This window comes from Abramis brama (genome assembly GCF_963993115.1).
Source record: "Abramis brama genome assembly, chromosome: 17".
NCBI classification, from domain to species: domain Eukaryota; kingdom Metazoa; phylum Chordata; class Actinopteri; order Cypriniformes; family Leuciscidae; genus Abramis; species Abramis brama.
This window is the reverse complement of record NC_139979.1, coordinates 2,964,449-2,988,593: the sequence shown is the minus strand read 5'-3', so window position 1 is coordinate 2,988,593 and position 24,145 is coordinate 2,964,449. Positions and strand designations below refer to the sequence as shown.

Genomic DNA, 24,145 nt, shown 5'->3' with positions numbered 1-24,145 from the left:
TCCACTATACTGTTAAACATGTGTTTTCTGTCTCAACTGTTTACATTCACTTAAAGGGTTAGTTCAGCCAAAAATTTAAAATTCTGTCAGTAATTACTCACCCTCATGTTGTTCCAACCCTGTAAGACCTTCGTTCATCTTCGGAACACAAATTAAGATATTTTTGATTAAATCTGAGAGCTGGATCACTCCTCCATAGGCTTCTAAGACATTATAACTTGCTGGCCCAGAAAATGCATTAAAGACATCGTTAATATAGTCCAAGTGACTACAATGGCTCAATCTTAAGTTTATAAAGCGGCGAGAATACTTTTTGTGCGCAAAACCCCCCCAAAATAACGACTTTATTCCACTATTCATTTCCTTCTCTCTGGGCCTCGAGTTAGTTCACGTAGTGTTTTAGCGCAGCGCGTCTGTGTTACACGTCACACGCATCACACACATGACCAGTGTTGGCCAATAGTGAGCCTACGTGTCACGTATAACACAGAAGCGCTGCGCAGTTATTCTACGTGAACTAACTAGAGGCCCAGAGAGAAGGAAATGAATAGTGGAATAAAGTCGTTATTTTAGTTTTTTTGTGCACAAAAAGTATTCTCGTCGCTTTATAAACTTAAGATTGAGCCATTGTAGTCACTTGGACTATATTAACAATGTCTTTAATGCATTTTCTGGGCCAGCAAGTTATAATGTCTTAGAAGCCTATGGAGGAGTGATCCAGCTCTCAGATTAGGGATGGCGAAAACTAAAAAATTTCTTGACCGACCACAGAGCCTCATTAGCCGGTTGAAACCGGTTAACCGATTAGTTTAAAATATGCTACGCTATTTGAAATAACAGCCATTTTGAGCCGCGCCTGCAGTTTCGCAACTCTGTCGCATCTCTCTGCCGCTCTGCCTCCCGGCCCTTCCACTCACGTCACTTTTTTTAAATCCCCTACAGCGCGAAACATGAGTCCCGCAAACGCGGCGCCGAGGAGCTTGTATGTAATCGGAGGAGAAATGGCTCCTTAGTTTCGAAATGGTTTGGGTACAAGGTGATCGCGTTGAAAATAAAGCCGTTTGTCTAGCGTTAGAAGCTCATTTGAAACATTGCCGCGGCTCATTTAAGAAAATGACAGCTCCGAAGAGACGCCGCTTTAGTTTGAGGTAGTGCTAACAATAATAAAGAAAGATGATGATCATCAGGTGTCGCGTTTTCAGGTTATACATCATAGATGATGTGCTACTACTGTATTTAAGCACTGTATCACACAAGTTGCAACTTACATCTGTGTCATTCTTTTTGGTGAAATGGTCCTACACACTACTTTTCTTTGCACGCTTCATCCTGCCGTCTGCCCTGGCTCTAACCTCGAGTGTTTTAGCCTGTAGCCTTTACTTTTCGCAAACCTTGTGAGCACGCGAACCCAAACCCTGTGACCTCGCGCCAAATGTTTTTATTGGTTTATTAAGTACAAACAGGCGAGTTATGAAAAATTGAGTGTGAGGTATTTGTTCACTTCACAAAAAAAAGATCTTGGAATGAGATGGCTAACTGTAGTAGCGTTTAGTCTACTGTCTATAATAGCCTAATTTAGAGATCACTTTTTTTTTTTAACCAACTACCGACAACTTTGATCGGTTAACGTTGATACGGTCAACCATCGGTCAAACGGTCATCGGTTAACATCCCTATCTCAGATTTAATAAAAAATATCTTAATTTGTGTTCCGAAGATGAACGAAGGTCTTGCAGGGTTGGAACAACATGAGGGAGAGTAATTACTGACAGAATTTTCATTTTTGGGTGAACTAACCCTTTAAAACATACGTGAATACTCGCCAAGACCAGCATTTTGGCATTATTTTGTGCGTATTTGACTGTTTAAGTGCAATAAGCAGCGCAAAAGAACTGAATTTAGTTCTGAGAGGCGGCTTTACATGCGCTCACTTTGGGTGTGAGCACAAAATATGCAGGAATGAGTCAAATTATGGGCAATACGCACAATACCACGAATAAATTCAAGCCCTGTTACACCAACAATGTTGAGTGAGTGAGTGAGGAGAGGCGGGTTTGTGTGTAACTCGCTGTCGGAGAGATGAGAGAGCGAGAACGTGCAGCTGCGGAAGAGTTTCAGATATTTCAGTATGGATATTTATCGAAAAAGTGATATTTTTGCACAACACTAGATTGCACTTGAAACACCGATGAAACAGTGATGGGTACACAACTGTGTTACAGTGAAGCAGGTTTGCTTTGGGATGCGCTGTTTTCAAGCTTTAATAAACATCAAGCAACTCAATATTGGAACAGGCCCTTTATATTAGTGGACGACTGATGTGGGTTCTTCAGCTGGGTCCAAAAGTCTGTTTCTGTTTTGCAGATTACTGCATTAATATAGTATTAATCTGATCTATTTGGGTATCAGCTTCTTTACAGTCTCATCCAATCAGAAGTTAAAGTCTAAACTGAACTGTTTTAAAATAGTTAATAGAAATAGAGGTTTCATAATGATTTACAATGTACTTATCAATGATCAAATCTTTTGGTTACAAATCACATTCTTATTGAAATATAAACCATTTTTATTAACTTTCCAGCAAAAATAAATATATTGTTATATACACTTCTAATGCGATTGTGGTCATAGCATGCATATATATATATATATATATATATATATATATATATATATATATATATATATATATAGCCTTTAATTTACAGCACATTGTTTGGTGTGAAAGTCCTGGAAAACTTTCTCTGATTATTGAATGAGTAATGATTGTCAAAAGTGCTGTGGATTGCAGCATTAGTATTGAGTTCTTAAGTTTACTATTACCGCCATCCTCCCAACTTTCTTTTATTCGTTTTTTCCTCATATTGCCTTCCCACCCCCTTCCCGTTTTAGTCACCATCCTCTTTGTTCCTTTTCCCTGCTTTTGTCCCGTTTCCATACACACTCCTGTCACCATATTTCTAGTCCCATAATCCCCCAAACTCCCCCTGAACTCCCTCCTTTCAGCGTATCCCACTCTTATAACCTTCTATCTGCTTAATGACCTCTCTCTGTCTCTCTCTTTCTCTCGCTCTCTATCTCTCTCTCTCTCTCTCTCTCTCTCTCTCTCTCTCTCTCTCTCTCTCTCTCTCTCTCGCTCTCGCTCTCTCTCTTGCTCTCTCTCGCTCTCTCTCTCTCTCTCTCTCTTTCTCGCTCTCTCGCTCTCTCTCTCTCTCTCTCTCTCGCTCTCATTCAAATTCAAAATGGCTTTATTGGCATGACTGTAAATAATACAATATTGCCAAAGCTTGGAATACATAGAACAATAATAAAGACATCAAAATAATAAAATATTATAACATAACTTAAATTTAAATGAACAGTGTAACAAATTAGAATGTGTGAACATTTGATACCACAGTGTTTTAACATACACATACACACACACATTACCGAGGGTCACTGTGGTGGACAGTAGGGAAACACACTGAGGTCAGACACACACATTACACACACATTCACCTGCTGTCTCTCAGGCTGTGGCACACACACACACACGTAGAATGATCTTTATCTGGTCTATTTCAGTCATTGCTGTAAAGTTCTTTATTAAGTTAGTGAAATGTTTAAGTAGCGGTCTCTGATTGAGATGTAAATGTCTCTGTGTGTCTCAGTGCCCGTCGGGCCGTACCCCCCGCCCCTGCAGCAGGTGTTCCAGGCGCCCCGCCGGCCGGGCATGGGCACCGTCGGGAAACCCATCAAGCTGCTTGCCAACTACTTTGAGGTGGAGATCCCAAAAATGGACGTGTTCCACTATGAAGTGGACATCAAACCTGACAAGTGTCCTCGGCGGGTCAACAGGTAAACGCCCCGTCACCTCAAACACACACAGTCATTCCTGAGGAGTTTTCACCAGCATGGAATTTTCACTGAATATTAAATGTCATATAAATATAATATAAAACAATTGGTGCTGTCAAATAGATTAATCATGATTAATCGCATCTAAGATAAAAGTTTGTAAATATATAATATATGTTTGTGTATATATACAGTGTATATAGTATTTATGGATATTTATTTATTTATTTATTTAATTAATTTATTATATATATATATATATACATACATATACACACACACAGACAGGCACATAATATAAGTGCATATATTATATATAATAATATATACACATACACACATATATTTTAAAGACAAACTTTTATTTTACAATCAATCGCGATTAATTACTTTGACAGCGCTAAAATATATATGTAAATATATATATATATATATATATATGTGTGTGTGTGTATACATATAAATGTGTATATACAATATATTGTGTATATAAAAAAAAAATATATAGACACATGTATTATACATATTAATCAAGAATAATCATTTCAAATAATAATTTGAAGTAAATAGAAATTAAAATATAAATATAAAAAATAAACTTATAAAAATGACTAAAGCACCTAACAGAATGATTAAAAATGAAACAAAATTTTAAATGGTAACTGAAAATGTGAAAATAAAAGCTAGCTTTTTTCCTAGTCTTTCCTCAATATGAAGGTTCCCTGTTATAAGCTGTTTCTCTAAAAACGTTTGGATCAGTAGAGTTAAACCCTGCAGATTTGCACAGTTCGCTGTGGCGAGGGCCTGTTACCTCACTCACGTAAAGTGTGACCTTGAAAGAAACCTCTTCTCCCCTGAAAAGGTTTTAAGATCAAATATTCTGGTAGACGTGCACAAACAACGGTTGAATCCTGCTCATCCGCAACTGTATTTCAGTTCAGCTAAGCCTTCTGCCTGCTGAGTTAAATACAACTTAAGCCTGGTGTATTCTTGACGCGTCTGCACAAGTGTGAGGATGAGTGTGAAAAGTGACGTCTTCGTGCGGATGAGCCAAGATATGCACTTCTGCATGAGGCGCTTCAATGCTTTTGGACCCACTTTTTGAGGCAGAAAAGGATGCAAATAATCTGAAAAGCATGTTTTCATTTACACCGCGACATTGCCTGTTACAGCTCATCAGATGTTTTTGATTAGTATTGATTTATATATTAAGTATTTGTCCACTACTTTTTAAAGGCGTTTTTCTTAACTCGTATTTAAATGCAATTTGATAAAAAAAAAATCAATTTAATTTTGTAAATCAAATTGGGTTTAAAATGTAGGTTTAATACACTCATTTATTTTAAAAAATAGATAAATGAAACAATTCATTATTGTTATTATTATTATTATTATTACACAAATCATATTTTATACTACATTTCAAAAGTTTGGGGTCAAAAAGTTTTTTTTCTTAATTAATTCTCTTCTTCAGCAAGGACATTAAATTGATCAGAAGTGACAGTAAATATATTTTTAATGTTACAAAAAGATTTCTATTTCAAATAAATGCTGTTCTTTTGAACTTTGTTCCTTGAGGAATAGATGTATGTATCGAAAAACAATGTATCAGTTTCCACAAAAATCTGAAGCAGCCGCACAACTGTTTTCAACATTGATGATAATTGAAATGTTTCTTGAGCATCAAATGCTTATATTAGAGTGATTTCTGAAGGATCATGTGACACTGAAGACTGGAGTAATGATGCTGAAAATTCAGCTTTGATCACAGGAATAAATTACAGTTTACAATATATTCACATAGAAAACAGCTATTTTAAATTGTAATAATATTTCACAATATTACTGTTCTTACTGTGTTTTTGATCAAACAAATGCAGCCTTGGTGAGCAGAAGAATATTTTAAAATCCAAAACATTTGAATAGCTATGTGTGTATGTATATATTTGGCAGTGGTTGTGTATTAGTTAGATCTGGTACATTCAGCCGGTCATTATCACAAAATAATATTTTGATCAGGTTTTATGAAACATGAGTAATCACAGTTAAATGTGACTCTTCACAGGGAGGTTGTGGAATACATGGTCCAACATTTCAAACCACAGCTCTTTGGTGACCGAAAGCCAGTGTACGATGGGAAGAAGAATATCTACACCGTTTTAGCGTTACCTATAGGCAGCGAAAAGGTATGTAAAGGATCTGATTGATGAGATGTTGAGAATACGATTCACGATATATTCATGATGATTGCTGGTGAAATTTTAGCAACATTGCTTTTATTTGGCTATTAAAGGTACACTATGTAACTTATTTAGTTCTAAATTGACAATTTAAATAATGAGTCAATATACATCACTCCTTTTTCCAAAACGTGTTTTTGTCTTACCCTGATTCACTATGGTAACCCTATTTTAACACCTGACGGGATGGTTTTCGTGGACAATTGCGTATATACGTCACTCTCCCGTTCTTGAGATCTTTCCTTCTAAACTGGTTATATCTCTTAAGCCTAGTAGGAGCAGTAGGAGCAGTAGGATAAGCATATTCATCACGCAGTGCCCAAGCACAACCAAAACAATGTTCTTCTGCAAAATGCATGCAGTTTTGTTTTTTAAACGCTAGAGGGCGTAGTGTACCTTTTAAATTTCCAATACAATTCTTTCATTAGACTAGTTTCAAACAGCATGTTTCAATGAATCAGTTCTAAAACTCATTGATCAGTTTCAAAGCAACATGACATGAATATCGCCAAGCCTTCCCTAGCCTTTATTGTAATCAATGTAATTTCCTACTATTCTCATTCTGGGCTTCTCATTTCATGTCGTAGGTTGACTTCGAGGTGACCATCCCTGGAGAGGGGAAAGATCGCATCTTTAAAGTGTCCATTCGTTGGCTGGCGAAGGTGTCGTGGAGGCTGTTGCAGGAGACGCTGGTCAGTGGACGTCTGCAGGTCCCGCTGGAATCTGTCCAAGCCCTCGACGTGGCCATGAGACACCTGGCCTCCATGAGGTACGCTGGGCATGGGCTTACAGGGCACAGGCAACCTGGCCCTATGATCTCAGCCGTACAGGGACTTAATACAAGTAGAATGCTCTTTTATGAAGTTACCTCGCTTAAGGACTTATTTAGTAAGATTATGCCTGAAAAGGTTTTGGATTTTTTTTTAATCATATATTAATTTAAAAAATCTTGTATAATGTGACTTGCTGTTTTTGTTTGGTTGGTTTTTATTGTATTCATATTTTTGTAATTTAATTTTTGCCATGAAAATAGCTTTGAATGCTGACATGGCACTAAATAAAACAATCGGAATCTGAATCAGCGATACAGAAAATGCAGACAGAATCACGGAATCCAGTCGTGAAAATGGAATTTACTGTGTAACATGGAATACAGTAATGGAATGCAGTAGTGTTGTCAAAAGACCCGGTACTTCGGTACCAAGTCGGTAGCCTACTAATTTTTTTTTAAACGTCAGGGTACCAGGTTTTCTCAAACCCGGTACTTGATGCGCGTGCATGCCCGAAGCGCGTGCAGTTGCGTCCTCTTCATAAAAGCGCTGATGGCGATCGGCGGTGCTGCTGCTGATGTGGTGCTGATGTTTTTGCGCGTGCAGATACGTTATTTCAAATGGCGCGCTCGCTTTTCCATGCGCGTTCATGGATGCATAGCAACGACAGACGCCACGGGAGTACAAACGCTTGTGCGAACTGCGCTCTCCATGACGACGAGGAAGTGTGACATAGGCCTATTAATTGATTTCTAGCCCTTGCATTAGCTTTACTACTAGATATATTTATGGAGATGAGAAATAAAAAGCCGTCATTAATATCAGTCCGTCAGAAAAGCAGTTCTAGTCTTATTCTTGGCTGGATAACTCTTAGCAGGTTTAAAAAGCCCTTTTAAAGTTAAATATGAATACAGTTTTGGATTAAATAAAAGTATAGTCAAGTCAAATAAAACATATTTTATCTCCTGTATAGTTTGGTAATGCTACAATAAGATACCATTCATTAACATCACTTAATGCGTTATCTAACATAACACATTGAGTGAACAATATATTTTTACAACATTAATTAATGTTTGTGAATGTTATTTAATACAAACACTTGATTGGTCATGTTTGTTCACTTCATTCATTGTGCATTAAATAATGTTAACAGAAATAATGTTAACTTTTGATTTTAAAAATGTATTTTTAAATTAACCCCTAAAGGAGAATAATTGCGACAGTATATAACTATTGTTTTTTTGTTAGGTCATTTTATCTAATGTTATTTAACAAATGGAATCTTATTGTAAAGTGTTTTTAATACTACAGTTTCCATCTTTGTAACCGTGATATACACTTTAATATAATTATGTAAATTTAATCTAAATTAAGCTTTGGTACCGAAATTGGTACCGAGAACCGTGGATTTTCACTGGTATTGGTACCGAATACTGAAATTTTGGTACCGTGACAACACTAGAATGCAGTAATGGAATGCAGTAATGGAATGCAGTAATGGAATACAGTAATGGAATGTCACGAAATTTGACAAAATTTTACAAATTAATTAAACGTAGTGCTGTATAATCAGTCGAATCACAAGATGTACTAGTGTCCAGGAATTTTGAAGTGCAAAATTATTATTATTAATAGTAATAATGATAATATATATATTTTTTAACTTTTTGTTCCAAGGAATGGCACACATTTTTTTTCTGCCATGTTTTAGTGTTATCAGTAAACATTTCAGTTACATGTTAAAATATTAATTAAATGGTTAAAAAATGTGTCTTTATTGCTGTTTTTAATGATACAACAGAACAGAAACCTGACCCTAACCCTAACGAAAAAAAAAAAAGAATTCTGGAAAAATAAAATGTTTCATAGGGCCCTATTATTTAAAATCTTTTAAAATGCACCTATTCTGCTATTTTAAAGGCTCCTTATTTTGTTTTGGAGTCTCCTACAATAAGTTTACATGCATCCAAGGGCACTTTAAAACACTTACATTTTCTGCAGCATCAGCTCTTTTCTCACAGTGTCTGAAACGGTTCGATCAAGGATTCGGCCTCTCTAAACTCCTCCTTTCCACGAGCTGCTCTGCTCTGATTGGTCAGACGGCCCAGTCTGTTGTGATTGGTCGACCGCTTACAGTGCATGTCGGAAACAAAATGCCCATTACCATATCTAAATTCCAGCTGTGCCTGTGATGGCTTCCTAGGTACTTGATACACAGTGTTATAAACAGTAATGATGGCGTCGGTTGTACCATATCAATTCGAGCCAGAGTTTCATTCTTTGGAAAGTGCATCAGAATGGATTTGCAGAGCAGAAAACAGCGTCTTCTGAGCCAATGAAGACCATAGTCTGGCATCATGCAAACCTACATAAGTTCATAGAGGAATTGCTGATGACTCGTTTTTTTAGGCAATTCAGAATTGCTGCTTTCTTTTGGGAGACAATAGGCGCAACTCCATTACAGATTTGCGCAAAATTTTTGTGATTTTTTTTTTTATTTTTATTATTTTATTTAATTTTTTCCTAAATGTCGACAAAAAACTATTGCGAAATGACGACGTTTCCATTAACCGATGTTATGCGACTAAAACTTTTTTTCCTCTCGCGATCAGTAAAATCATTCCAAAAACCATTGTAACGGACGTTGGTAGGTTTATGTACTATATCCCAGCCGCTGCACTGGCCATTATTATTAATCAAAGGAGACGTATGTGTGTTTTCAAAGCATTAATGGTGAGGAACGACCCTTATTATACTTGTGAGCGGCACATATGAGGAGTTTCTGTGTGTTTCTCCCTCAGATCTGCTTCGAGGTCTTGATTGTGGCATTTATTTGAGGTTTAGAATCCATTATTCCTGTAATTCTTTTGTCTTATATGAATATAATAAAGAACTCTGTCTCCTATTCTGTCCAAACACACCGCGTCATCTACGTCAGGTGACCTGTAAATGCGCAAAAACGGTTTCCATTGCAGTTTTGCAAAGTGTTTCTTTTTCGAATTGCCTGAAAAACCTCCTCAAGCGAGCGTAAAACCTTTTTTGCGATAAATGGGAGTTTTTGCGAAATTGATGTGTTTCCATTGGGCGTATTTTCAATTCGTGCAATTTGAAGGGTAATGGAAACATGGCTAATGACTCTATTTGTCGTGCACTTTGATCTTTAAAACTTTGCTTTTTACATTCACAGCCATATCACACACTACAGTAAGATTTGGAGCTTTTAGACCATCCATCTTTCTCATTTGCAGGTACACTCCAGTGGGACGCTCCTTCTTTTCCCCTCCTGAAGGATATTACCATCCTCTGGGAGGAGGCAGGGAGGTGTGGTTCGGCTTCCATCAGTCTGTTCGGCCAGCCATGTGGAAGATGATGCTCAACATCGACGGTGACGTCTTTTTTTTTCTCTTGATTGCACACTTATTTAATGTCAAGAAACATCAATGTTTTGTACTTAAATATACAAACTCCGTTTTTGTTTTCAGTATCCGCAACGGCCTTTTATAAAGCTCAGCCTGTCATTGAGTTCATGTGTGAAGTTCTGGATATCCGCAACATTGATGAGCAGCCCAAGACACTTACTGACTCGCAAAGGGTCCGTTTCACCAAGGAGATCAAAGGTGGGGTTCTCCTTCATTCTGAACACCTTAGCAACTGCCTAGCAACATTCTAACAAACACACAAAATAACCTGGCAACACCTTAGCAACTGCATGAGAACAGCCGTCAGAAAAATGTCAAGTAGTTCGGTATGTGCAGGTTCCAGTCACGGTTCGGTATGTTTTCGGTAAGGCGAAGGGAAAAACTATTTATTTTCTATTAAACAGTGGTTTACTGAAAAAAAACTATGGCTCTGTCTTTAAATAAAAAGGTCTGTCAATACTGCTGCATCCAATGCAACACACTCCTCATACTACACTTTATGGTGCTGTTGTAAAAAAGGGAAGAGATTTAAAGTGATTCCACTTTTAGAGGCAAATGTTTTTGACAAAATGTATATTATTAATGCACTCTGTCTGTTTGACGTACGCCTGCGTTCGCTCAGTGAAGTTTATTGGAGATTCGCTTGCTGTCAGGAAGAGCCTTTATGCAAAATGGAAATACTAACATTTACAGATAAATGATAAAACCGTAAGATATGAGTTATTCACTGAGGAAAACGAGTGTGTCACCATGAAATCAATAATGACAATTCTCTTCTTTTTTTTTTATGGAATACTGTAGTATTTATGAATGATTTATCCGTGCACATCATTATTGTGTTAAATTTCTGTTTCTCATAGTCTTGAATCAGAATAACTTCCCCTCCCTCTTGCAGCTCTTCTCTTCTCTGATGACGAGGGCGGGGCAACCTGTCAATCACATGAGATCATCCAATAGCAAACCACAACCATGCAATCAATTCCCCATGGACATAATTAAGCCCCGCCCACATTTGTTCTTGTTCTAGAAGCGTTTCACTCAGATAGAGAAGAAAAGACTAGTGCAGCTTCCGTTTCATGCTGACTTTAATCATTAAACAGCACACACATCTGACAGGAGGGCGAGCCGCTGTAAACTGTATGGTTATGAGTGAGTTTGAAGCACTTCATATAAAGCACATCTCATGTTTAGGATAACTTGGATCATGCACTTCTCACACAGCAGTTCACTCTGTATCCTTTATTGTTTTTCAGATGCATTCGCCTCAAAGTATATCAATATAAACGGTATTATCCCATCCAAGTGGGAAACTCGAGAGTTTTTACTCCGCACACATGTGCAGTGGTTAAAACAATGCTGCATTCGGGAAAAAAATGTGTGCTTTTACACTCCTGCTAGTTTGATATGAAGGATCAGGTGAGGTCATTGGATGATCTCAGCATCCCGCCACGGCTTTGCCTTGTAATTTATTTGTTAAATTGAATTGGATGAGTCATTTTGATATCATGCTTTTATACAGAAATCGATTTATAATGTTTTTTTGCTTGTTCATCTTTCTTCTGTGTGTGTAATGTTGCTATTTGAGCATGAAAAAGGGTCTGCAAAGTCCCTCCAGCGGGAGTTATTCTCTATATCAGTGTTTCTGAACTCCCTGAAACGCCTCCATTGTAGTCTTGAGTTTCTTCCGGGAACGAACACATCACAATATTCCTCATTTAAATAATTCATACGCAGAATAAAGGGGCGGGGCCTGGTTGAGTTAGTTAGTAGTGTGTTAAAACTGGCGGTTATGGTAAGGGGCGGGACATTTCCAGGGCTGGACTGGGACAAAAAATCGGCCCAGGCATTTTGGCCCAGACCGGCCCACTATGATCATAAACACCACCCATCTTTGCACGCCCCTAATTATATGCATACCAACTCCTATTCATTAAAACCACTAATGCCATGTAATGAGTGAGTATAGGAACGAGTGAGAGTTAACAGATGAAATAAGTAAAAATTTGACATTTATTAATACAGTTGAACTATTACTTCACAGTGGTGAATCCTAAAACAAGCTATAATCTGCATTAGCATAGCAATACAGTTTTTCTTACAGGATTTTTGGTAAAACTGTAGTGGGTGGACCTCGGTCCTTCTAGTGGGGTTCGGGGCATGCCCCCCCGTGAGAAAATTTTGTGCATTTTAATGTTAAATTCATCAATCTGGTGCACTTTGAGAGTTCAAAATTAAAAGCTCCAACCCATATTCAGTGTGCAAATTAAACAAAGAAAAATTCAAACCTCTTTTAGTTACAGTGTCTATTTACATTACACCTACTACATAATAATAGTTATAATATTAATCCAATGACAGTAATTGCCATATTTTGTAAAACAAATGCACTAAAAAATAAAGGAAACTTTCATAATTAGTTTTGTACCAATTTCTACACTTGAAAGAGATAAGCACATGATCTTTTATTTTGACGCAAACTGCATCAAGCTTTTATTTTGGCGGAAAACATGGTTTACAAACGCGTCTCATTAGATTTCTAGTGAATTGCGGTAATCGTCAACTATGCAGATGTGGAAATAATCTGTAACTGGGTTATGGGTTCCTACACTCATGACATAGCCTAAGTGTTTTGAAAGTAGTTCTGCTTACCGAGGACTCTACACTCTCTCACCTCTCTCCTGATCCTCCTCACTATCATCATCATCACAGGAGCTGATGAAGGGCAGAAAACATATATTTTGACACATAAAGCATCTGCTTTAAGGGCCTGGTTCTATTTTTTCACGCTATTTCTCTGCACATTCCTTTCGTTTCTTCTCCATCTCGCTGACTATTCTGACAGATACACACTGACACTGCTGCACGCTCGCTCACTCGTTTAAAATTGTGATTGGGCCAGCCCAGTGTCAATCAAGAAAAGAACCAATGGGCCGCTGATCTGCGTGTTTCATGTGCTGGTCTGTCAGAAAAAAAAAAACTAACACTGACTTTTTTGGACCAATGCATTACACCGGCACAAACCCAGCGCCGCCAATTAAGCAAAACAAAACCAAACGAATGGGCCGCCGATGTACAAATTTTATGGGCCGTAAAAAAAATAAAAATAATTATGTATATGAGTATGAGATGTATCGGCCCGAAAAGCACGTCGGCCCACCGGGAAAATGCCCGGTATGCCCAATGGCCAGTCCAGCCATGGACATTTCCCAAATACACTTGAAGCTCTCGACCAATTACAACACACTGCTCCAGCCGACCAATCAGAGCACAGTGTGCTTTTCAGAGGGAGGGGCTTCATAGAGACAGGAACTAAACAGAGCGTTACTGACAGACTGGGAAGAGAGGAGCTGCAACAATGGAGAATATGGGGAAAATAATGTGTTTTTGAACATTCAAGCATGAAAACCTCTTCTAGCAGAGCCCAAAAACAAAATCAAGCATTCCAAAGGGAGTTATTGTGGATCGACCCTTCTTTTTAGACTTATACTGAAGACTGTAATTGCTACCCTGCTGTGTCTGTGAGTGCCGCCCAGTTTCTAACACTGGTGAAATGCCGAAATGATGCAGGTTCTGGTGCAGGGAACTGTAAAATAAATTGGCTAGAGGAGCAGCATGACAGAAACAGAAACGAGGTGTCTGTCAATTAAACCGAATGCTTGAAGTGTAGACAGATTTGTTTGATTTGTAATGCATTCAGTCTAGTTTTGTAGTTTGAGCTGCTGTTGTTTTGAAATCCTCAAATAACAATAGCCATAATAAGCTTCTTAATGCTGCTTAAGTTTGTTTCCGGTGGACATTTCCAGGTCTGAAGGTGGAGGTCACGCACTGTGGTCAAATGAAAAGGAAGTACCGCGTCTGTAACGTCACGCGTCGCCCTGCTAGTCACCAAACGTGAGTATAGTTCTGGGAACAGAGCAATAGTGTCATTTTCATATGGGAGTTCACACTTGATCCATTTTTCATAATGTGCATTCTTTGAGTTAGTTTTGATATTTCACATAGTGATGCAACTGAAAATATTTCTTAGAAAATGAATTACGGTGGTGGCCAAAACAGTTTTGGAGGGACGAAATCATAACCCGAAATGGTGACGTTTATTTAGCGCTTCTCACATGGTGCATTTTTAACTGCATTTCAGTGTTATCAGTGTCTCTTTATATAACTCTAGGAGCATTTTGCTAAATATAAGCTCCCCCTGTGATGAAAAGCAAGCTTTTAATGTTGTTTAAATGTCTGTTTGGTGTTTTGGCAACTCCATTGCTGAGTACTTTTTCCTTAAAACTGCAGTGAACCAAAGAGTTGTATATAGATTAAATATCTATATATCAACAATGAACTGGAATTCATATTATTAAAAAGTTGATTTGAAAATTTACTTGTGTGCAATTTAAATTTTTATATGCAACAGTTTTATTTGAGCATTGATAAACATGATTAAATTATTATTATTTGGTTTTCGGCTAAATTAAATCTTTCATTTTGGTTTCAGTATTTCTGTAGAAAATTCGGTGCATCACTAATTTCACATTGTGCACGAGTAAACCCTGGGTTAACATTGCATGTTTAACATTGATGTGCGACATACACTTACTGTGTATCCGAATGAAGTGTGTCTTTGTTTTCTGCCGTCAAATAGTTTGTAAAATAACTGTCTGGATTTAACTCTTGATCCTGTCAATCATGTCCCAGGTTTCCCCTGCAGCTTGAAAGCGGACAGACGGTAGAATGTACCGTGGCTCAATACTTCAAGCAGAAGTACAACCTGCAGCTCAAATACCCGCACCTGCCCTGTCTACAGGTGGGCCAGGAGCAGAAACACACCTACCTGCCCCTGGAGGTGAGTCCTGTCATCCTCACGCTGTGATGGCCATAGACCACAGTCTCTGTTCTTATGCACTCTGCTGTTCTCGTAGGTGTGCAACATTGTAGCAGGGCAGCGGTGCATCAAGAAACTGACAGATAATCAAACCTCCACCATGATCAAAGCCACAGCAAGATCAGCACCAGACCGACAGGAGGAGATCAGCAGACTGGTGAGTGCATGTGGGAAACATGGCCAGGTTTACATATAGCCAGCACTGGCTAGTGGTGCTTTAAAGGATTAGTTCACTTTCAAAAAAAATGTTGCTGATAATTTACTCACCCTGATGTCATCCAAGATATCCATGTCTTTCTTTCTTCGGTCGAAAACAAATTAAGGTTTTTGAGGAAAACATTCCAGGATTTTTCTACACAGAATGGACTTCAATGGCAACCAACTATACCAATGTTCAAAGAAGGTTCAAATGTCCGTCTCAATGCAGCTTCAAAGTCTCGACACGATCCCAGTCCCAGTGGCGAAGCCAGGATTTTTTCATAGGGGTGGCCAGGCAAGGGCCAGCAACCAGTCTGGGGTGGCACAGAAATCTTAATCATTTTATCATAAAAAATAATTTGACTATAATGTATTGGACTGTTTTAGTGCCTACACAACTGAATAAAGTTAATTTGTACTTAATTGTAATTGAGATAATAGTAAATTAGGAATCATGGAATACTGAGTGAATTTTATATATTTTTTATTATTACCCACCACCTCATATTAAAATTAATTAAATAGTAATAAAAGGGCACACACTATAGCTAAAGTTCAACTTGCTCTGTTAGCTTGGTTCTGGTTCTCAAAATCTCTAATAGCTTGTTCTACATTGTTGCATCTTCATGGATGAGATAACATGCAGATAATATGTAGTCCAAAGATTATTGAACCTTCAATGCGTTTTATATAATCAATGAACTCTTCAACCAATTCTGAGTTTGTCAAAAAAAATGTTTAACTTTCTATATTAGTTGTCAAAATAAATAATTGCAACAGTTCTATCATACCTAAATTAAAAAGGAAAACAAAAGTTCTCTTTTGAATCCCCATGTGCAAGAATGTGAACAAGGCGGAAGTCAACAGCACATAATGTGAAATGTTATGTTTTTCATAATGTAATGTTTCCAGAATGTAAAATTAAGTTATTTTATGGATTTAAAAATTATCCATTTTTGTTTGTCCTTTACAAATGAACGCAAAATGAATGCCTATCTTCTAGTACAAATGCACAGTGCTCACATTTATTTGGACATTAAAACATTACATATCCATTTGTGCCTTATATTGTGATCTCACATAGCAGAATATTTTAATCCAGACACATGTGACGCATGTATAACAAATACATGCATGCAGTTTTGACAGCTTTAATCGCCTTTTTGATTCATGAGTTAATTGACGACAGAACTACGGCTACAGCACGCCGCATTTGCGCGTGATGTGCGTACCGCAAGCACAGTACAATGGCTGTCAGCCGTATGACAGGAAAGTTAGTTAGTTTTACTGACATTTGGCCTGACAACATCTCATCTTACCGAAGATAGCCAACTGAATAAGGACAACGCGCTTTTCTCAGCATCTGACAGAAGTGTCACAAGCTTTCACACACATTTTCTAAAATAAAAGTAGCATCAGAAAAAAAGAGAATTACGTTTGTTGTTGACTGCACACTATTCGACTTCCTCAAAACGGTCTTGCAACCCACCAGTTGAGATTGACTCTATATTTACTATGTGCATATCACTGTCTGATGTTCTGCTGAAACTCATTCAGCACTTGCACATTTCCGCACTCGTTTGACTTGCGCCTGGCCACCCCTGGCCACCCCCTAGCTCCGCCACTGCCCAGTCCAGAATAAGGGTCTTATCTCGCGAAACGATCGGTCATTTTCTAAAAAATAATATATATATATATGCAATGCGTGGCGCATCTCAGAGATGGTACACGACGGGCATTTGTGGTTAAAAAGTATATATATATTTTTTTTTTTTTTTTTTTTAGAAAATGACCGATTGTTTCACTAGATAAGAGCCTTATTTCTGGACTGGGATCGTGTCGAGACTTTGAAGCTGCATTGAGACGGACATTTGGACCTTCTTTGAACATTGGTATAGTTGGTTGCCATTGAAGTCCATTCTGTGTAGAAAAATCCTGGAATGTTTTCCTCAAAAACCTTAATTTCTTTTCGACTGAAGAAAGAAAGACATGGATATCTTGGATGACATCGGGGTGAGTAAATTATCAGCAACATTTTTTTAAAGTGAACTAATCCTTTAAGTGTCATTGTTGTCATTGTTACATATAAAACTAGAAAAAATATGTAGCGCTCCAAACAGAAAAAAAAGTTCTTGTGCTGCAGGTCCTTGTACTACAGGTGCGTAGAGCCAATGGCATATAGAATAAACAAGAGGAGTGGCTAGCCGCACACTGATCCACTCAAGACTGGAAGTCTACAAAAACATATTTTATTTTTCAAATTGCATCGTGCAAAAAAGTGCAAAGTGCATGTGGGTTAAAAACAGAATAGACACCAGCAAACGTTTCAGCACATTGCTATCTTCAGTGCTCGCGCACCTGTAGTACAAGGACCAGCGCGAGCACTGAAGATAGCAATGTGCTGAAACGTTTGCTGGTGTCTATTCTGTTTTTAACCCACATGCACTTTGCACTTTTTTGCACGATGCAATTTGAAAAATAAAATATGTTTTTGTAGACTTCCAGTCTTGAGTGGATCAGTGTGCGGCTAGCCACTCCTCTTGTTTATTGTCATTACATAGCCAGAGTATTTTTACCCATAGGATAATATAGGGCTGGACAATATGGCCTTTATTTTTCAGCCTCAACAAGATGTACAGTAGTGGCCAAAAGTGATGTCCGGGAGGGATGTTTGGTTTTAATAATCCTACAAGTTCGATTAAACCATCAAAATATGAGGGAAATATTTTAAAATAGATTTTAAATATGACAAAATTATTCAGCAAAAAAAGGCAAACCACAGCTACAGGATTTATTTTACTAGGCAAAAAAATGCATAGAAGCTCAGAGGAAACAGCGTACATTGACTACGGCATGATCAGTTATTAATATTTCCTCGGTTCTCTCTTGTTTTTGCATGTGTTCATCATAGTTTCTTTGATTGACAGCCTGGATAAAAATGATTTCCGCACAATTTGGCGTTTCATTGCGACTTCGATCACAACTACGCAATCTGCTTACAAGATCAAATGTTGAATAATATTTGGATGAAGGGTGAAGATGTCGGTCGTCACTTTTGGCCACTGCTGTACACAAGGGCGTAGATTTGGTTTGAACATTGGGGGGGTTGAAGTTTGGGTATGCCTCCTTTTCATGTGATCATGGTATAAATATTAGGGGGGTTGTAATGCATAGATTTAAATATTGGGGGGGGGTTATCTCCCCCCCAACCCCCCCACAAACTACGCCCCTGGCTGTACACCTTTAATGGGAGCCAGTGCTTTCTCCTTGGACTTCCATTTTGTGTTGACAAACATATGCAATTATCCAATTTTGTTTTAGGTTTGATTATACAAATATAGAGTCAAGAATATATTATTTTCTCTGATGCATTTCGGATATAAACACTGATGTCTACTACGGTATAGCGATCAAAATAGAGCAAATCACCTTTTGAAAGTAACTTGACGCTTCAAATAGATTGAATCAATTACAATGATATGCCAGTAGGTGGCGACAAGTGACTATTAAAAAATATATTTGTCATGGAATCATTCATTCAAGAGATTCCTTTAATCTTTAAGAGTGATCATTTATTCAAACTGTTTTGAATTCATAAATATTTAAAATATTTTTAGACTGCAGCAATTAACATTTTGTCAGAACCTCTAGTAAATTACGTAACGTAAATTGTGCTATTTTGTTTAGTTGTCTATTCAAAGTCGTGGGAGAATTGTGATCTCAGTTTAAAAATAAAAAGGTTGTGATTCTCAATTTCCACATTGTGCATGCTTATTGAATAAAAATAGTGTCATAACCTCATGTGATGAAGCAGGCTGTAAGAAGGAGGGGGAGAACAACTCATTAATACTCTTTAAATTCTTCTTCTACAAAAAAACCCAAATATCATTCAATATTATTATGTATTCTAGATACATTATTCAATTTATGTTTTTTTTTGTAATGCACATTAACTTCCCTTTCCATTAAAACTGGATTCCTTAAACCCAGTTCAGTTGTCTTTATCGTCTTTTACATTTTTACATGCAATATGGTGTCACAATGCCCTTATCGGCGAGTATCCTCGTATTACAGTTGCTTATGGCTTACGTGAATGTAAACAGTTGAGAAAGAAAACGGATGCGTATCTTAAAGTGACGGCAGCCTAATAAACCTGATGCCGTCTGTGTCATTAGTATTAACAAAGTCCTTTTAGGCATTTACGTCTCTATCCAGAATGCCGGTGTTGTGCAATAATCAATGTCAATATTGTTCTCCATTATTTAAATATAAGCAGGTTTGCACTTTATCAGTAATAACAATGTATTGTATAGATAAGTTGTTTTAACTATTCATTTACATGAATCGGTTCAAAAGAGTCATTAGTTCGCGAATTGGACGTGTCATACGGTTGTGTGATTATCCCAGCAGTTAGGACATGGACATCCCACAAGGTTAGTGTCAACACAGAAAACATTACATCACTGGATAGGTTTTTTCGTTTATTTAGAGAGTAATTTTATGTCAGCTGAATGTGCGGAATGCATTTCAGAGAAGATAAGGCAACGTATTTTAGCACAAATCACACCCAGCGGTAATTCAGGAAAAAAAATCTCAGAATGCTTCACATGAAACTTCGGTCTTCCGACCTTTTACCATAATGTTGTTTTATTTTGATTAATACGCGTGCGGGAGAGAGAGCAAGACAGCGCTTAATTTGGAGACGGTGAAGTCTTGTTTACACTTTTGCCTGGCTCTGAGAGAGAGAGAGAGAGAGAGCGCGCGCGCGCGCGCGACCGGGGCGCTCTCTCTCTCTCCGCTGTCGCAAAACCTCAACTGTGCGCATGCGCCAGTGGAACCAGACGATAGGCTTAAATGTTTCCTGGCTTGACTTTTAAAAGCAGATGATTGGCTTACCAGCGGGAGGGGCGGGACATGTGCACACAACCGCCATCTTTGCCGTTACGGGTTTTCCTTATATAGTTGTATTGAGGATTGAGGAAGTGGCATGTCTCATAATAAATAGTCTCTGGTATTAATCAAACAACAAAAGACAAAATCTTTTTTGTTGCTTTAACAACGATTAATTATACTTAATTTATACAGAGCGGACCATGTAGTGTTATTTTACTTTTGATTGTTCAATTTCCGTTAGACTTACCTAAAAATATAAAGCACTGTTTGTTCTATAATTGTATTTAGCTAAAAAACAATTATTATGCAGGTTCACTCGCCCGCAGAATCACCCCAATCATTCTAGAATGATTCATTATTTTTTTCTAAATAGAGCTATTCAAGTCATCTGGAGAAATTGTTTTCATATTGCAATATATATCACAGAAAAACTAAATATTGCAATATACGTCGTTTTTTTAGTTTGTTTTTTATTGTTTTTTTTTATTGTGCAGCCCTAATTGTAAGACAAACTTTCAATGTAGACTTTTACAGAAAATGTTTACTTTCCTATTTATTTTTTTAATGCACAGTTTTGGTCTTATTGTTTGCAGTTCATCACCGCAAGTTATTCTAAGTTTTTGTAATCTTTTGTGAACTTGCTCTGCCTCTGAAATTATTTTCTTTTCTAATGTCATATTGTAACGTTTCAAATCAATTCCTGATGGATGAAATTATTAAATTTTCCCCCTCATTCTCGACTATCCGGTTTCAGTCAATAATGCATCACAGTACAGAAGTGAAATGGGTTGTGAATGCAGGTTCATATTGCCTGAATGACAGACATTTTTATAATCTTTTTATGTAATTTTTTTGCTCAGATGAAGAACGCTAACTTTAACCTGGATCCCTACATTCAAGAGTTTGGAATCAAAGTGAAGGACGACATGGCCGAGGTGACCGGCAGAGTCCTTCCCGCTCCGATCCTGCAGTACGGTGGTCGGGTAAGAGCCTTTAGACGGTATCTGACTCCTGTTCCACTTCTGTTCTTGTAGCTTAAACAGGAGATCATTACGGGTTATGGGTCATTATGTTATGGGTTCGATTCTCAGTGAATGCATGAACGTATAAAATACACTACCGGTCAAAAGTTTGGAATAATTATGATTTTGAAAGCATCATTACTCCAGTCTTCAGTGTCACATGATCCTTCAGAAATCATTCTAATATGAGGATTTGCTGCTCAAGAAACATTTCTGAGTATTGATTTTTGAAATATTTTTGGAAAATGTGATCAACTACGATTCAAAAGTCATTTAATAAATACTTTCATTCAGCAAGGATGCATTCAATTGTTCAAAAGTGATAATAATGTTACAAAAGATCCCACACTGCAAAATGCTTTTCTTACTTAGTATTTTTGTCTTGTTTCCCATCCAAATATAAAAAAAATTCTTAAATCAAGATGCATTTACTAAAGTAGTAAAACGCCATAAGATATTATGTCGTGTTTTCTGGGGAAATAAATAAAAATTAAGTGAGTTTTTGCTTAAAACAAGCAACATTATCTCTCCATGGGGTAAGAAAAATAATCTTGTTTCTGTTTGAATTAAGATTATATTTCTTACCCCATGGACAGATAATGTTGCTTGTTTTAAGCAAAAACTCACTTAATTTTGATTAATTCCCCTGGAAAACAAGACATAATATCTTATGTAATTTTACACATCTAGTAAATGCATCTTGATTTAAGAATTTTTTTTATATTTGTACTGGAAACAAGACAAAAATACTAAGTAAGAAAAGCATTTTTGCAGTGCATTTTAAATAAATGCTGTTCTTTTGAAACTTCTGATTCATTAGAGAATCCTGTAAAATATGTATCAGAGTTTCCACAAACATATGATGCACCACGACTTTCATCATTAATAATAATCAGAAATGTTTCTTGAGCAGCAAATCATATTAAAATGATTTCTGAAGGATCATGTGACACTGAAGACTGGAGTAATGATGCGGAAAATCGCAGGAATAAATTACATTTTACAATATAGAAAACAGCTGTTTTAATTGCAATAATATTTCACAATATTACTGATTTTACTGTATTTTTAATTAAATAAATGCAGCCTTGATGAGCAGAAGAGACTCTCAAAAACATAAAAAATATTTTCTATTCATCAAAAACTTTAAATGCAAAGTCACTGTGGATAAAAGCATAACTGTTGCCGTGCAGAATTGACACTTCCAGTGTAGAGAGACTCCCGTGATGAAGCATCATCATCACCTCCAGTGTGACATCCCTAAATTCTCTCTCTTGTCGGTGAACAGAACCGTGCCATCGCGACTCCCAACCAGGGTGTGTGGGATATGAGGGGAAAGCAGTTCTACAACGGCATCGAGATCAAGGTTTGGGCCATCGCTTGCTTCGCCCCACAGAAACAGTGTCGGGAAGAGGTGCTCAAGTAAGGACGCCCACATAGAGTTCAGAATAATACAGCTATAAATACATCAGTGGTGATGTTTGTGACGATCTCTTCCTCAGGAACTTCACCGACCAGCTGCGTAAGATCTCAAAGGATGCTGGGATGCCCATCCAGGGTCAGCCGTGTTTCTGTAAGTACGCACAGGGAGCCGACAGCGTGGAGCCCATGTTCCGGCACCTGAAGAACACCTACTCTGGACTGCAGCTCATCATCGTCATCCTGCCGGGAAAGACACCCGTCTACGGTAAGAGCGTCTCACGCAGAGCCGAACCTCCCGCCAAATGCCTTCAGACTAACCGACTCACGCTTGATCTGTGCAGCGGAAGTGAAGCGTGTTGGAGACACTCTTCTAGGAATGGCCACTCAGTGTGTGCAGGTGAAGAACGTGGTGAAGACCTCGCCTCAGACGCTCTCCAACCTCTGCCTCAAAATCAACGTCAAACTCGGCGGCATCAACAACATCCTGGTCCCGCATCAACGGTGAGAGTGTTACTGAAGTATCTCTGCCTGGATGTGTTTAGATTCAACATGCAGTCTGTAAGCATTCACACTACGGCTCCACGATTCACTGAAATCGCGATATGGCTTTAAGGATGCATTTATATTAAATGCATACAGTATATGTGTTTCTGAGTAAAGCGTGGTTACACTGTTTTTACCTCCCCACAGTTACCTCCCCATGGTTTAATGTTTGAAAATGAAGAAATTACGAAAATCATAAATATTAGTATTGCAATTTTACAGATGAACTGAAAGATAAAATAATAATAGTTATTACATTTTTTTTTATCTCAAATTATTATTTTACATGAATAGCAATATTTCTTATTTTTTTATTTAGTTTTTTTTTTTTTACATTTTATTTATTATTATTAGATAATTTATTATCTTTATTATTTAAAGAACTTTTGTATAACATATTTGTAATACTTTGTTTTTGTAATATTTTTTTCATATTTTTATATTGTATTTATTTTTGTTATTATTACTATTATTATTATCTTTAATAATAATGATAATAATAAGTAAAATATAAAAATACTAGAAACAAAATAAGAAATATTAGTACTGTAATATTTTGTTCATATTTATTATTATTATTATTTTATTTATTATATTAATAATAAATAAAATATAAAAATACTAAATAAAAAAATAACTATTACTTTTGTAATAGTTTTTATTAGTAGTAGTTATTATTAGTAGAAATAATAAATCAAATGTAAAAACAAAAACTAAATAAAACAAAAATAAGAAATATAGTACTGTAATATTTTGTTGTTATTTATTGTTTATATTTTATTTATTTGGTATTATTTGTTGTTATTTTTATTAATAATAAATAAAATATAAAATACTAAATAAAAACATATTTTATTTTATTATTTTATTTATTTGTTATTATTTGTTAGAATTATAATTAATAATAAATAAAGAATAA

General features: G+C 36.9%; 1 protein-coding gene across 1 annotated transcript in view; it reads left to right on the top strand.

Moving 5' to 3' along the window:
* The window catches only part of ago1 (argonaute RISC component 1), a 41,355-nt gene that overhangs the window by 6,000 nt on the left and 11,210 nt on the right, over positions 1-24,145 (top strand). The window contains exons 2-13 of the mRNA XM_084088970.1: positions 3,654-3,840; positions 5,906-6,026; positions 6,668-6,849; positions 10,102-10,238; positions 10,336-10,470; positions 14,076-14,163; positions 14,962-15,109; positions 15,186-15,305; positions 21,100-21,222; positions 22,550-22,683; positions 22,764-22,948; positions 23,025-23,184. Of these exons, the coding sequence (XP_083945096.1) occupies positions 3,654-3,840; positions 5,906-6,026; positions 6,668-6,849; positions 10,102-10,238; positions 10,336-10,470; positions 14,076-14,163; positions 14,962-15,109; positions 15,186-15,305; positions 21,100-21,222; positions 22,550-22,683; positions 22,764-22,948; positions 23,025-23,184 (1,720 nt within the window). The remainder of the gene's footprint in view (positions 1-3,653; positions 3,841-5,905; positions 6,027-6,667; positions 6,850-10,101; positions 10,239-10,335; positions 10,471-14,075; positions 14,164-14,961; positions 15,110-15,185; positions 15,306-21,099; positions 21,223-22,549; positions 22,684-22,763; positions 22,949-23,024; positions 23,185-24,145) is intronic.